The sequence below is a fragment of the Ursus americanus genome, chromosome 16 (assembly GCF_024610735.1).
Source record: "Ursus americanus isolate L20-20 chromosome 16, mUrsAme1.1.p, whole genome shotgun sequence".
Lineage (NCBI taxonomy): Eukaryota > Metazoa > Chordata > Mammalia > Carnivora > Ursidae > Ursus > Ursus americanus.
Genome location: NC_142142.1, coordinates 1,615,144 through 1,630,759, shown reverse-complemented (window position 1 = coordinate 1,630,759; position 15,616 = coordinate 1,615,144). Strand labels below are relative to the sequence as shown.

General features: G+C 41.8%; 1 protein-coding gene across 4 annotated transcripts in view; it reads right to left on the bottom strand.

The window, feature by feature from the left end:
* The window catches only part of DENND2B (DENN domain containing 2B), a 165,164-nt gene that overhangs the window by 135,200 nt on the left and 14,348 nt on the right, over window positions 1–15,616 (bottom strand). The window contains exons 1-2 of one of the 4 annotated variants that reach the window (XM_045803856.2): window positions 7,950–8,021; window positions 7,569–7,702 (exon numbers count right to left, since the gene is read on the bottom strand). Coding sequence is in view for 1 of the 4 variants with exons in the window: in XM_045803850.2 (XP_045659806.1) it covers window positions 7,569–7,702 (134 nt within the window). In the remaining 3 variants the exon portion in view is untranslated. Of the gene's footprint in view, window positions 1–7,360; window positions 7,463–7,568; window positions 7,705–7,949; window positions 8,022–15,616 lie in introns of those variants that run through there. The other 3 variants (XM_045803850.2, XM_087868054.1, XM_045803855.2) reach the window with 3 other exon arrangements.

Sequence of the window (15,616 nt, the reverse complement as noted above, 5' to 3'; positions counted from 1 at the left end):
CAGTTACAGGCTATACAGAACCAGCTAAGGGCTTGGCATTCAGTCTCTGTCTAGATTCACATCCTGGCTCTTCTTCTTTTGAGCTATGTGATCTCAAGAAAGCTGATTTATCTGTATGCTCACTTATGGATATGTCATATAAATTTCAAAACAAAAATCAATATAATGCACTATGCTTTTTCTTAAAGAAAAAAATCTTCTTCAAGGAATGATGTAGGTTACAAAATTTCTCAGTACCACTCCATCACCCGACCATCAGTCCCATTTTAGCAGAGACAGTCACAATGGCCAAATCAGTTACACCACCTGCCATGCCATTTTCCCTTCTGACTTTGTGTATAAATTTTTCTGTCTCCTCTTTCCTAGAAATTTGTCTAGGTGTAAAAGCCTCTCATACCTAGTAACAAAAAGAGGGAAAGAAAATGGAAATAAAGCAAATACATATCCAGAGAATCATCTAAAAGGATTCTTCCCATCAACGTACAGGAATCACAGCGCCTTCAGCTAGTTACAGTGAGTATTCATAAAATGACCTCAAGTGATAAGCATTTCTAAAGGAACAAAGGTCTAAGTCAATGAGGGGGAAAAATGAATTCTAACTTCTTCGTTTCTTTACTCAATTTCTGTATGCCCTTCAGTTTTTCTTCCCTGTCCCATCCACTCATCTCCCCACACCCACAACCTTGGTGATCTACCAGGTCCAACAATTTTAAAAAAAAAAAAATTTTATTTTAAAGCACTCTCTACACCCAACGTGGGGCTCAAACTCACAACTCTGAGATCAAAAGTCTAATGCTCTACCAACTAAGCCAGCCAGGCACCTTTTGATGTGGCTTCAACCAAGTCTGAGCCTTATACCCTGAGATCTACCCTGGCCCTCCAGGACGACAAATACATGAGAACTAAGTAGGCAACTTGAATGGGGGCAGGGCTGGGCACATCATACTGCTCCCAAATTGGCTTTCTTGCTCATATCTAAACCAGGAATAAACCAAAGCTGATAAATGTTATTTTATCAACACTTTTCAGCAAAGCGATTTCAAACTAATACCACTGAGCTACTTCTGAGCTACTCATGGTGATTTTTAAAATGGTCCATCTGAAATAAGATACAAAGTGGCCTCTGCCCATTTCCCAAAACTCTACTATCACTTTCTTTCTTTTTTTTTTTTTTAAGATTTTATTTATTTATTTGACAGAGATAGAGACAGCCAGCGAGAGAGGGAACACAAGCAGGGGGAGTGGGAGAGGAAGAAGCAGGCTCATAGCAGAGGAGCCTGATGTGGGGCTCGATCCCATAACGCCGGGATCACGCCCTGAGCCGAAGGCAGACGCTTAACCGCTGTGCCACCCAGGCGCCCCTCTACTATCACTTTCTATATAAACATTTTGGTCCTAATACTATTCTAATTCAAGACAATGACCTGTCAAAACACAGATGGGGGAAAAAGAGCAAAACAAAACCATCACAACTGGTATTTCTGACTAATTTGACATTAAGGACACAGATGAACACTTTAACCTTAAATCCCATTTTTCCACGCTCTCCCTAATCCTATACAGTATTAACATTCATTTGTAAGCTGGTTTTCTTCATCTCTAGGTCTCTGTACAAATTCTGGTGTCCACTGAGAAACAAAAGCTTTGACATCTCTCCCGTACCAGAACAACATTTTAAGAGAACTTCCCGTCCCCTTGGGTCCCGGTGTTAGAATCACTCTGGTTTGTGTAGAAGCCCTTTGGGTCTAAGCACCTAATATCCATCCTTGGCCAAACCAGGCCTTCGGGAAAACCTTCTCCAGATAGTCCTTACTATCAACTACCCAGTACTTTTGAATGCAGGGGATATTATGCTAAGTGGAGTTCCTGGCAACAGAAAATGTCATCTAACACAACTGACAGTGAAAGTAAGTAACTGGGCCTTATTCACTCACTAAAAAATATACCCCACATGCTCAGCCTCCCTGTCAAGGATCATCGCAGCACCTAGAACAGAGGGCAGAGTGATGTACAAATGGCCACTTTTCAACAGCAGCATTCCAATCAGGAGGTATGCAAACACCCACATCCAAAAATAATTTCCCATCAATTTCTTTTTTTTTTTTAAGGATGTTATTCATTTATTTGACAGAGAGACAGCCAGCGAGAGAGGGAACACAAGCAGGGGGAGTGGGAAAGGAAGAAGCAGGCTCCCAGCAGAGGAGCCTGATGTGGGGCTCGATCCCAGAACGCCGGGATCACGCCCTGAGCCTAAGGTAGACGCTTAACGACGGCACCCCTCCCATCTAATTTCTTAACTTCACCTACTCACTGATTCCTCAAACACCTAATATGAATTATGTTCACTGCAAAAAAGTAGTGAGAGAACAAACAGATGCTTAAAAGCACTAGCCCAGTGCTTTTTCCATAGTGGCTATTCAACAAACGGTGAACACAAGAAAGAATGTATGAATGTCAGTAAAACACACACATGTCAGACAAAACATTCCAAGACACTGACTCCCGGATGAAAGGCACTTTCTGCTCCACTCCAATTAGCCTTTAGGATAAAGAAGAATAGGGAGAAGGGGTGGAAATCCACAACTATCTAGATTCAAACTTGTCCTTAGCTAAATTAACATCCACAATCCCAACTTCACATCAAAGAAAGACAAAAAGACCCCAACATTTACACCTGTCCACTCAAAGTAGTTTCCAGAACAGGGTTCTCAGCACATTCTAATCACTATGGCCCTTTATCACAAGAGTCCACTAAAAAGGTTTTTATTTCTTATGCCAGTAACAAGGGGTTAGTAGATTCTTTCTATCATATTTGCTTGGGGATCCTAAATTCTGATATAAACAAATGATTCCCACACTTCTGGAAAGGCCCTGATTGGGCTAATCCGTTACTTTTAGTGTAGTCTTACAAAGGCTGGATTCTTTTTAAGCTCTTAAAGACTTAGGCAAAATTCTTTTGATAATTTTTTCAGAAGATCATCTCCAGAGTTTACAGACATTACACAACGATTCATGCTGATAGGGAGGAAAAGCACATTTTATTTCCAAAAGGCTCCCTTCACCGAAAGCTGTAATTGCTAACATATCTGATATTGACTTCCTGCATAAAACAAAGCAACAAGTATAATCAGAGGTCTAAAAAGAGAGATGTATAAAGAAAAATACAGAGTGCTCAGCTTGGTTAGCCAGACAAAGGGAAAGAAAGGATGAGTCCAGAGGGGCAATCTGCACATTTGGTAGCTGCCACTGGAGTCCTTGAAAGACAAGTTGTTCACTCTGTGAACATCTGCATGTTGAAGAAGGATGGGAAAACAGTGAAAGTAAGAAACACTACAGACAAGTTGTTCACTCTGTGAACATCTGCGTGTTGAAGAAGGATGGGAAAACAGTGAAATTAAGAAACACTAAAAGAAAACTCAGGCTAACTACAAGGAGATAATCTGTAATCATCAGTCTGGAAAGCTCAAAAAATGTTTCCTAGAGAGGCTGTGAAATCTCTTGAGAGACAGCAAATCACTTGAGAGAGATTTAAGGATATTTGGAGGCAGAGTGAGTTAAAACGGTCAAACGGCTCTACTACACTAGGAGATTATATCTGAGTACCAAAAGGATATTCCAGTCCTATTTTTCTAAGCATTCAGCTACCTTAGAAAATCTAAATCACTCCTTTAATAAATGATAAAAATAACAAACGCCTGCCACATATAAAAATATTAACAACTGTATGAGTAAGCAATGATCCAAAAATGCAACCAAACAGCTCTGACATTTAAGTAAGAACACTGCCAAAGTCACTATTTGAGACCCCAATTCTCGAAACTAACCTCAAGAGCATTCTCACAAAAACTCCTACCAAAACATCACTGGTCAACTAATAAGGAGATATGCCAGTCTCTAGAGGAAACCCTAACTGATTTTCCTTTCTGATCTATAACCACAGGCTACAGATAAAACAAAATGGTTTTCAGGTGACACAAGACTACAAACAACGAGAAGGAACCAAGGAACTAATCAGGGCATGAACTCTGGCTGGACCTGGGGATTACCCTCCTCTAGAAGAACTGGAATAACTGAGCTAAAAGATCCCCTGACAGCAAACTCCAGACACTTCTAAATAAAAGTGGCAAAACTGGAATTTTAACCCATATCTTTAGAGTCTAAATCCCCGACACTGAGAAGTCACATTCTTCTGAGATCCACAACCCAAACTGAGTCATGTCTAGTTGCTGGTGAGAATTTTACCTATCAAAGCCCCATTCAATGGGGCAACCTCTCCACTTAGAGGCTCCTCAAGGTAAATACGGTATAGAGAATTGAGATCATATTTTGGCTTTACGTTTTGTATGTGACAAAAAACTATGGTTGACTCTAACATTAATTTTTTTAAAAATCTCTAGTTGAAAAACTTAATTTTTCTACTTTTTTTTTGCCCAACCCCCCTCCCCACTACCCAATATTACTTGCCTAAAAACCAAATCATCAGAGCACTGACAAGTTCAGAGGAAAAGGCCTAGAGGCTGCACAAGGAAGAACCTGACATCTAGATTGTATTCAAAGTGGGGGACAATTATAATAAAATGGCTCCACCCACTGTTGCCCTTCCTGAGCCCATTATCTGCAGAGAATCAAAGGGTCTGGCTATAAACTTGGGTATTCCAAGGCCCTGTAAGCTCCCTAGCTGTGTATATAAACAACACAATTAACTGGTAAGAAATGCAGAGGGATAGGAAGAGCTCTGCACATCTCTAAATCCTGGCCTTCCTAGGATTAGGAAATTCCCACACAGTAATTCTCCAAAGGCCTCTATTGCTCCGCCTTAACAAAAAGTGAAATAAATGTGCATTTTCTTTTAACTGGTTTTATTAAGAAAGGTCCTCTCAATTCATTTTTATCTTGACAGTACCAAATTTTAAAATTCAGCATTTTTAAGAAAAAAGGGAATAATGGGGGATAAGGACACCTCAACTTAAATGAGATCTTTAGGGCCGAGGCCCTGGTTTGGAAACTCAATTTCGCCACCTAGTAAAGGCTCTTAAACAAATGACAACATTGATCTCTGTCTCAGGGTAGTTGTAAAAGAAAGAAAAACTTTCACCAAAGCATGGCAACCCATGTGGGGAGTATAAAGGGTAAGCCGCCGGCCGTGTTGTTGCACATACGCATTCCGGTTCAGCGTTTGCCTGGTCAGATCCAGCTCTTTTCTAGATCCCCAGCAGCCCTGTGGTCAGTGCAAAGAGTTCTTACCTAGGCAACCAAGCTAGTGGAGGCTATGGTTAAATGGGGCAGGAATTTAAACACCCAGGTATCTGTGCTACCTTCACTTTTTTTGACCTCCTGAATTAAGAACTATGTCTTACACCTTCCCTGTGATAAGCGTATCACATTGCTGTACTCTGATGTCACATTAATCTTAAAAACACTGCTTTGCCCGTCACTCCTTTTCTCAAAAATCTTTAAAAGCCAGAGAATGTGCATAGGATAAAGTCCCAGCTTCTGAGCCAGAATTCAAGCTGACAGTCCGCTTCAACTGAACTTCCCACCACCCATCGTGGAAGGCAGCTGCGGAAGCACAAGCTTGAGAGGCGGACAACCAGGAGTGAGAATCCAGCTCTCCCACTCACGGCTTGTGTGAGTTTGAGCAGGTTACTCATCTGTTTGAATCTCCTCTCTTTAAACGAGAATAACAATACCTACTTCGCATCACTAGAGGATGAAAGAGAGAGCATGGCATGTGGCACAGAGTGAGATGCTCAGAAAGGATTACTTTTCTTGCCAGCTTCGATCCAAATTATCTTCTCTCTTCTTGGAAACGCTCCCCCAGCAGCTCTCCACCAGTTTTAGACACCACACTTTGCTTTAAGGCCTAACTGAAATCCCTTCTCTTCTAGGCAGCCACCCTGGCTCATAATCCTTTTCTCCCCTGAGCTTCTATAATTAATTCTTATATCCTAAGCCAACGGATTGAAAATTTTTATTCTTCTCTTATGTGCCCTCCTCTTTCTCCCATGAGCCCACAAACCCAAGAACAAAGTTTTTACTAATTATCAGCCAATCGCTAAGTGTTCCATAAAAAATACTTTGAAGATAATACCACTTCCCATATACAGTTGAACAAAACTTCCCCACTGGGGAGTTTTTTTCCAAGGGTAAGAGTTACCAGATAAATGAAAAGGAAGCTTGTATCTAGGTAGTCACAGGGAAATGCTCAGACTAGCCAGCAGAGTTCAGGAAGCCTTCACTTCACTCCCTGCATTCAACAGGCTCTTCTTGAGCTCTTGCTTTGTGCTGTCCTTAATTCAGCACTAGAGACAGACTGAGCAATTTGTTCTCTATCTTTGATCAACTTTCTGGAACCTAAACCATTTCTGATTCTTTAGAAACCCATTTCTGAAAAATCTCATCAGTGAAGGGATTCACCTTCTGAAAATATTCCTCGGAGGGAAAAGGAAAAAAAAAAAAACAATAATGCAGTAACTTGGGTTTTAATCTTGTGGTCCTATCCCAAGATGGCCAGTCCAAGTGTGTGGATGTAAGAGATAACTCAACACTGTCCTGGAGAGGAGATAATGCCCTCTCTCCCATTCGCAAGCCCTCATGTCTAAACAACAGAAACACCTGCATAGGGATAAAATCAAGAACTGGACTTAAGGCAGCATTAAGGCAAATTCTCTCACTTAGTGAAGAAGGTGAAGTTGTTTTATTCATATTCAAGTAAGTCTAAATGACATTCATATAAAGATCCCAGGAAAATCATCTCTTTAGAAACACTTGAAACTGTTCAGTCTCTTGAATTCTACTAAATTACTAAATTCTTGGATAAGGTAGCACAAACATTGGCTAAAGTGTATTCCCTTAGTCTTGAGTCACTTAAAAACACATCTTTAATACTTCGTGCACTTCAGGACAAGGGCAAAAAAGGAAAGCTCATCGTTTACCAATAGTCGCAGTTTAATTTGTTGACGTGACAGAGTGCAAAGTTAATTTTCCTTTGTTTGAGTTCCGTGCTGCGTGTGTCCCTCAAGGAGCCTGCACACCAGCTACCACAGCTCCAGGTAAGGGCTCCACAGGCACAGCAGTGCAGCTGGGGCGAGGGCAGGGAACCGGCGGCAAGCCGAGCCCACTCCCAGGCCCGCCGGGACTGCCTGCGGTGTCCTCTGCGCGCCGCACCGCACTTCCCCAGACCCTGGTCTCGCCGCTCCCCACCCCCAACTGCGTGGCCCCAGCCCGCCGGAAAGCAGAGCCCGCTCCGACCGACCGTCCGGAGGGTCGTCCCCACCAGCCCCGCGGAGCTGCCCCTCCGCCCTGCTTCTTTGCGCCCGCAGAGGCCCCGCGAGTGTGGGCGCCCGGCGCGAATACTCACAGAGCTCGAACTCGGCCCGGGCTAGGAGCGGTGAAGAGCGGGGAAAGGGCTGGAGCTGCAGCGGCGGGCAGGGCGCGGCAGAGCGGAACCGGCGCCCCTCCTGGAGTAAGGGCACGGGCAACCCTCCCTCTCCCCACCTCCCCACCCCCGCCCCAGACCAGCGGGAAGACCCGCTGAGAAAGCCGGGGCGGCGGCCGGACGCACTTACCTCTGAGCTCCCCAGCCAGGCTGGGCGCTCGCACTGAAGGGGGCTCGTCTGGAGCCGCGCAGCCCGGAGGAGGAGCCGCTCCGGGAGAGAGGGCGGTGGTCGGGCGGGCATCCGCGCCCGGGGCTGTGGCCGGGCTGGAGAGAGAGAGATGGGAGGGAGCACGGATTTGAGTGGAGGGGGGCGTGGAGGAGGTGTGCCTCCACCCGAGACGGAGAGGGTGGGCTGGTGGAACCCGGTGGAGGGGTGTGCTCCGACGCACTGGAGGGAACAAGAAAACCGCGCCGAGAGTATGGAGCGGGAGGGGGGGGGAGCTACTGGGCCCGGGAAAATGGGGGTGGGGGACGGGATGAGGAGTCGGCCCTCAAACTCGTCGGCCCTCACCTCGGCACCATCCGAACAAGAATTGTCTGGATCTGGAGCAAAGCACAAGGGGGTCTGAAACTTTATGTCATTTTCTCATACACACGTGACCCCCCTGCAGTCCAGATGGTTTCAATCACTGGAGGAAAAAAGCGGCTCTGCTGGTATGCATGAAAAGCCGGAGTTGGGAGAGTCTGGGAAAAGCTGCCTGTACAGCTTGCCTGCCTTCAAACAAACCGATGAGCTCTTTCCGTTCTCCCAGCCCTTGGCCCGGGGGAGCCCTGCAAAACCCAAAAAGACATGACAAGAAGCTGCATTGGGAACTGCAGCAGTGGCCGAGAAACTCCGAAAGCACTAGGGTTCCAAGGAGTCTGAGCTGAACCAAAAGTTGCGAAGGCATGCAGAGATTTTGTTTTAAATACTCCATTTAGCTTGCAAAACCCAGAACTAGAATAGGGTGTCATTAAATAAGCAATGGAATACTAGCAGTAAGAATCTGTGATTTATGAGTGGAATTCCAAAAGACATTGTTAACTCTGTGTGACAATCCACTTGGAAAAGAATAACGCAAACCACTTAAAATCCAAAGCCGTACATACTTGGTGGGATGTTAGGAAGCCATGTAACCCAATTTCTTATCCCATAAATCACTATAAATAGACCTTGATATGGTAATGCATAAAACTGACTTTTACAAACTTAGTTACAATTTGAAGGAGCAAATGTGCATGAATGAACATAAGCAGGCTATAATGCCGAGACATGTGTCAAAGCCCACGCCAATTCAATTGTCACATATCCTAAAAAGGGATTTACTCCGCTGCAGGAGAAGCATCAAAAATAATGGGTATTTTAATATAGATCCTGGAAATAACTGAATTTGTTCATGATAGAATAGAAATAGTGGCAAGAAAACTGATAAAGTCTATTGTTCCTTTGCTCAAAAAAGATATTAACATAAATTACTAGTACTAACTCTTTAATAGTGGTGCCAGAAGATATATTTGGCCTTTCTAGCAGAAGGCCTCATATACAGTGTGACACAGTTGTCTGTGTGTGAAAAATATATCATTTCTTGGTAAGCTGGATTGGTTCTCCATTAGGAAAACCCAAGACTTCCGTTGTTGAGGCACACTGGAAAATACAGGTGAAAACCTAAAACGGGGTAAATCAGAACAAGTTTTACTTCAAATTCAAAATCTAGCAGCAAGTTTCTCCTCTAGTTCAGTGAAGCACTTGCACCCTTCAGGAGACCAGCATATATGGATGGACTTAGCCTTCTTCAATCTTCAGTCTCCAATTAGGGTGGTTCTGTCCTCCACAAGCAACAAGAGAACTCATGTATAAGAATCCTTAGGGAACACAAGCCACAGAATTTAATAATGTTCTAGGCAGGGGGCGCCTGGGTGGCTCAGTCGTTAAGCCTCTGCCTTCAGCTCAGGGCGTGATCCCGGAGTTCTGGGATCGAGCCCCACATCAGGCTCTTCCACTGGTGGCCTGCTTCTTCCTCTCCCACTCCCCCTGACTGTGTTCCCTCTCTCGCTGGCTGTCTCTCTCTCCGTCAAATAAATAAATAAAATCTTAAAAAAATAATAATAATGTTCTAGGCAAATTCCGCCTGCAGCTCCCTAAGCTCTGGAAGGAGGTTCTTAAGTTTCCCACTTGCAAAACTATTAAAATTTCTATCAAAATCCTGTTTTTCTAGTGAGTGACATCTGTAAAGAAAGCCAACTCAGAAGAAAGCATGGAGGTTTTCTTCAGGCAGAGCCAGGACCCTAACTGTTTTCACCTCTAGCAGCCGCTGCCTCTTATGCCTGCTAACGGCAATGTATGAGGGCAATAACAGGAAGCAAATAGTCTCTCCTGTTGGCCAGTGCTATCGCAAATTATGCATAGGACTTTTTTAATTCTTAAGAAAAACCTTAAGTAGATCTGTTCTTTCAGAAAGCAAACTAACATTTCTTAAGTTTTCTAAATACAGGGCGCCTGGGTGTCTCAGTCGGTTAAGCGTCTGCCTTCAGCTCAGGCCACTATCCCAGGGTCCTGGAATCAAGCCCCATATTGGGTTCCCTGCTCAGGGGGGAATCTGCTTCTCCTTCTGCCCTTCACCCTGCTTGTGTGCTCTTTCACAGTCTCTCCAATAAATAAATACTTTAAAAACAAATAAAATTAAAAATTTAAAAAGTTTCCTAAGTACAGCCTAAATATTGTCTTAAGTCTAACTCCACTGATGTCAGTGTTAGTTAATACTGGCCAAAATTTTATTAGAGACACATCTGAAATGTTTTTAATGCTATTTTAAGTAGTGCTAATTAAGTAATTTGCATTAATCTAATATCCACATCACTTGACCAAGCTAAGGGAGACGTAAGCTCTGTGAGGCCTGTGACCAGGTCTGTCTTGCTAATAATTACACCATATGAGCCTAGCACAGTGCCCAGCATGAAATAGGTGCACAATAATACATATTGTATTACTCAGTACAAGTTTGAGTAAATGAAATGTAAATAAAACCACTCCCTAGGGACGCCTGGGTGGCTCAGTCTGTTGGGTGTCTGCTTTCGGCTCAGGTCATGATCCCAGGGTCCTGGGATCAGATCGAGCCCCACGTCAGGCTCCCTGCTCAGCGGGGAGTCTGCTTCTCCCTCTCCTCCCCGCTTGTGTTCTCTCTCGCTATCTCTGTTACTATCTGTCTCTCTGTCTCAAATAAATAAATAAAATCTTTTTAAAAACAAATAAATAAAATAAAATAAAAGCACTCCCCATAAGTTTACAATCCTGTGGAGGCATGTGACTTGTAAACCACAGAATGAAAGAACAGCTTTAGGAAGGATACTAGCAACAGAAAAGAGGAAGAGGTGATTAGAATTAGCTGGCTTTGGGCTTTACTCACAATATATATTCAGAAATGTTCAGAAACTGCTGCAAATAAAAAGCGTTTATAGGAGGAATCTGGTATATTTAGTGCCTAATTTAGGGATCTCACAGATACACTTTCCCATGTCCCCATTATTCAGTCCCCTCAACCCAGAGCCAAGACAAGATTTGAGCATAAACATCCTGGCTCTAATTTGGATAGTATGAATACTGTTCCTTTCATCCTCTCTCATACATCTCCTCCACCCCCAAGCCATTTCCTCTGTACTGTCTTCTGTCAGTCTAATGAAAGTTTCCTAATCTTTAGAAGCAGTAGCTTTGCTTCTCTTTGTCTGGAGAAACACAATGCTCTGATTACATGGTTCTATTCCATACAGATGCCTGGCAGCACATCTTATAGCTTAGAGTCTGTTTAATATTTTAACTTTGAGGGACTTATGATTCGACTATTTTGTTACATACCAAAATAGCACTTGACATCACAGAGATGAGCTTTACTTCCTTTTGCTATTTTAAATCCTGCACTTAAACATAGTGAGTAGTTTGGGTTTTCTGGTTCATAGATTTTGCTTGGGAATGTTTTGTTGTTGTTGTTGTTGTTGTTGTTGTTGTTTTCCTTTGAGGGACAAAGGGTTAAGATTTTCGAGGAAATCTTTCAGGTTTGCAGGTCTAGTACTCATGAAGCAGTTATTTCCTCCTATGTACTCTGCCTGTAATATTATAAGTGGTCTTAATTAAAGGGGCAATAGGGGGCTTATCTATGCTTCATGATCCAAATAACCAGGTTTCTCTGAAACAGGCAACTGGGCAAGAAGGTTGTCCCAGATGACCTTAAAGTTTTCTAGGGCATGCTTTTCCACATATCATTTCCTTTTTTAAAATTTCTTTCTTTTTTTTTTAAGATTTTATTTATTTATTTGACAGAGAGAGACAGCCAGCAAAAGAGGGAACACAAGCAGGGGGAGTGGGAGAGGAAGAAGCAGGCTCATAGCTGAAGAGCCCAATGTGGGGCTCGATCCCAGAACGCCGGGATCACGCCCTGAGCCAAAGGCAGACGCTTAACGACTGTGCCACCCAGGCGCCCCTTTTAAAATTTCAAATAAAAATAGCATGCTTTCTTTAAATAGCAAATCTTAAATGCTAAAGATTGAAATCATCCTAAAATGTTTTTTAGAGAAACTAATTACTAATTATTAATCCATAACTTCAACAGGTACTATTTAATCCAATCCTGCTTTCCATTCCCCCTACATTTGAATAGAACCTCATTTCTAAAGCACCCCATATTTACCCTTGAACTTCTTCCATAAGCTTTAAGACTTAGGGCCAGTATCAACATAAAACAACTCTGATCTGTAATGTCCAGAAGCCCAGCATGACTCAGAAGTAACTATCATGACTGCAAAGGGATGACCTTGTCATTCCCTCTGGCTTTTTACTTTCTTCTTTTCCAAGACTGTCAAAAGGTGAATACGGCTTACATTCACATAGATGCAACATCAGTAGTACGAATCCTTGTGACTAGTTTTTGCAATCAGTAAAGCAAAATGGCATGAACTAGACTACTAGTTCCTAAAGTTGAGAGCCCTATGGAATCATTGAAGAAGCTTACAGAAATACAGATTCTGGCCCTAGTCCCAGACCTACTGAATTAGAATCTCCAAGGTTAAGAAACACTACACTATATTAATTGTAAGATCTTTGTCAGTTCTACATAGGCCAATTTTCCCTTGGAGGAAAGCCCCTCTATCACCACACACTCACACAGGCTTCCCAAAAGGAATCAAGCAAGATAATACACGAAGTGAAACATAATATAGCTCTTTCCTTTACAATAAGCAACTTCTTTAGGCACAATGGCCTTTATAGCCTACCTCTGAAAGAAAAAAATCCTTAAACTGAATTTTCAAAAAAAAACAATTCCTACTAACCAAAGATTTTAAAACAGATCATTGAGGAATCAGCATGTTTTGTTATACAAATATAGTGGCACTTATAGGCTACTGAAACTATTGATTACATTTCTATCTTTTGTAATCAAGTAAAATAATCCATAACAATTGACTAAATGTATATTCTATTAAAAGCTACTTAATTTTTAAAATTGTAGGAGATAAGAAGCACAGAACCCAAAATTGTGTGCAAAATTTTTTGACATTGTGACTTAAACACACACACACACACACACAATTATAGTATATACATATATATGTAAGATGTATACCTGGCTGAAAACTTGAAAAACAATATAAAAGAATATATAGAGGGTGCCTGGGTGGCTCAGTCGGTTAAGCACCTACCTTCAACTCAGGTCATGATCCCAGGGTCCTGGGATCAAGTCCCACATGGGTTCCTTGCTCAGCGGGGAGTCTGCTTCTCCCTCTCCCTCTGCCTGCCCCTCCCCCCATTTGTGCGCTCTCTCTCTCTCTCAAATAAATAAAATCTTTTTTAAAAAAGAAAATATAGAGAAAGAGAAGTCTTCTTTCCCACTCTTGTCCTCCAATTCCCCTCTCTTCAGGTAATCACTGTAGTTTCTTGTGTATTCTTCCAGAGATATTCAAAAGGAATGCAAAATTATTTATATGTGCATAATGCATTTTTGGGAGAAGAGGTCCATAGCCTGTAATAGATTATCAAAGAAGTTAGCAATCTCAAAAAGGACAAGAACTACCACTCTAGAGCAGGGCTAAGGGCTCATGCTCTACTCCAGTCCATGGGTAGGGTTAGCAGAACTGCAGCCTTCGGTTTGCTTGTGAGCATTACGATGCACAATTCCAGACTCCAAAATAGCTTCAGCAAGCAATGTTGGTTAACATGCAGATGTGGTTATAAAATGCCACATCTGTTTGTAAATAACTTCCTCATTTTTATGTTTTTCTTAAACAAACCCTCCAATGAATAGTTCCTTCTGTTACTGTGTTACCAGACTGACAGTGAAAATCTCCAAAGACAGTAAACATTTTCTCTCACAACCTGAAATTTTTCTTTTGCAATAAAAGAAAGATTTTATCTATATCTACATAGAATCTAAAGGGGGAAAAGTAACTTAGTATTCCTGATAGGAATAATGAACATAAATTACAAGGTTATTAATAAAGATCTTAAGAACTATATGTTTTAAGATAAACATTATTTTTGTCAAGATGGTAAATCTCATTTGGATTTCACTGATTATTACTTTCTTAAGTGTTATAATTGGGATTTTAACATAAAGCTACAAAAAAGTTATTAGTTTGTTTTCTCTTTTTCTCTCTCCCTCTCAAAAAAAAATTAATAAAAAGGGGGGGGCACCAGGATGGCTCAGTCCATTAAGCATCTGACTCTTATCAGCTCAGGTCATGATCTCAGGGTTGTGAGATCAAGCCCCACTGCGCTAGGGCTCTCTCGCTCTCTCTCTCTCTCTCAATTAAAAAAAAAAAAGTTAACGTATTAAATGGCTAACTGAAACTGTTTTACTTACCCCCTTGTTCGGAGTAGAATTTGTTTCCTTGCCTGAATACCATGCAGTGCCTTTCACTCCTCCCTTCCTAAGTGCATGAGAGATGTAATAGATAAAATCAAGTTTCTTTTCCTATAATCAGCTTGCAAAAAGGTTCAATCTGACCTAGGTCCATTTATTTTTTGCTCTGTAATGCCATTTGGGGTTTTATTCCAAATACTGGCTACTTATTATTTAAAGCAAATATTAGGATAGCATGACTGATGATACTGGGCAGGCTGGACCTGGGAGAGAATAAAGAATAAGATGAGATGCTGGCTGCTCTTCAGATGGACTGGAAACAAGAAGAGGCTCAAAAGGCTAGAAGGTCTCCTCACTTGTATCTCTTGTTGAATGGTCCTTTTTCCTTCTCTCGGGGGCTTGAAGATAATATTTGATTGGGAGAAATTAAAGTTTAAAAGTTTACTGATTTGAAACACTAGTCCTTGATCTTTGTTCCAATGGTATTGGTTTTAGATCTAATCAGATATCCCTAGATTAAAGAATGATTTACCTTTGGGGCTCCTGGGTGGCTCAGTTGGTTAAGCGTCTGTCTTCAGCTCAGGTCATGATCCCAGGGTCCTGGAATCGAGCCCCACATTAGGCTCCCTGCTCAGCGGGGAGTCTGCTTCTCCCTCTCCCGCTCCCCTGCTTGTGTTCCCTCTCTCTCTCTCAAATAAATAAATAAAATCTTTAAAAAAAAAAAAAAGAATGGTTTACTTTTGTCACTAAGTTCACTGAATTTTGCCCAAAAAGCATCCTTGAAATAAGAATTGTGAGAATGTGATACCTTCCAGTCATTTTCCATATTACTTCCAAAAAAGTGAACCCGTAGCAAATGAGAAAAAAAAAGGCTATGGCTCAACATGTATTAAACATCTGCAAAAACCTGTTTTTGACATCATGTGGAATAAAAGAGAGTAAATCATATAAGCATATCTAAAATCTACTGAGGAAGATATGAATAAACAACTAGTCAGAATAAAATATGTGGTATAAAAGAGATAAAGAGGAGGAAATACAGGAATTTGCAGAAGTAGTAGAGTTTCTTACCAAGAACTGATGGAAGGAAGGTTGGAACTGGACCTTAAGTAATTGTTAGAATTTCTATTTCGACAAATAGAAAATAAGGGGAGATAAATCAAAACCAAAGGACTTGCCTGAGCTATGAAATACTAACTTTAAGAACAATGACTGCTCCTCATATAACTAGAGTAACAAAGGCTAAGAAGGCAAATTGGGTGGAAAACAGTTTGGCGGTTCTTCAAAAAGTTAAGCATACAATTACTGTATGACCCCACAATTCCAGTCCTAGGTATACACTGCAAGGATT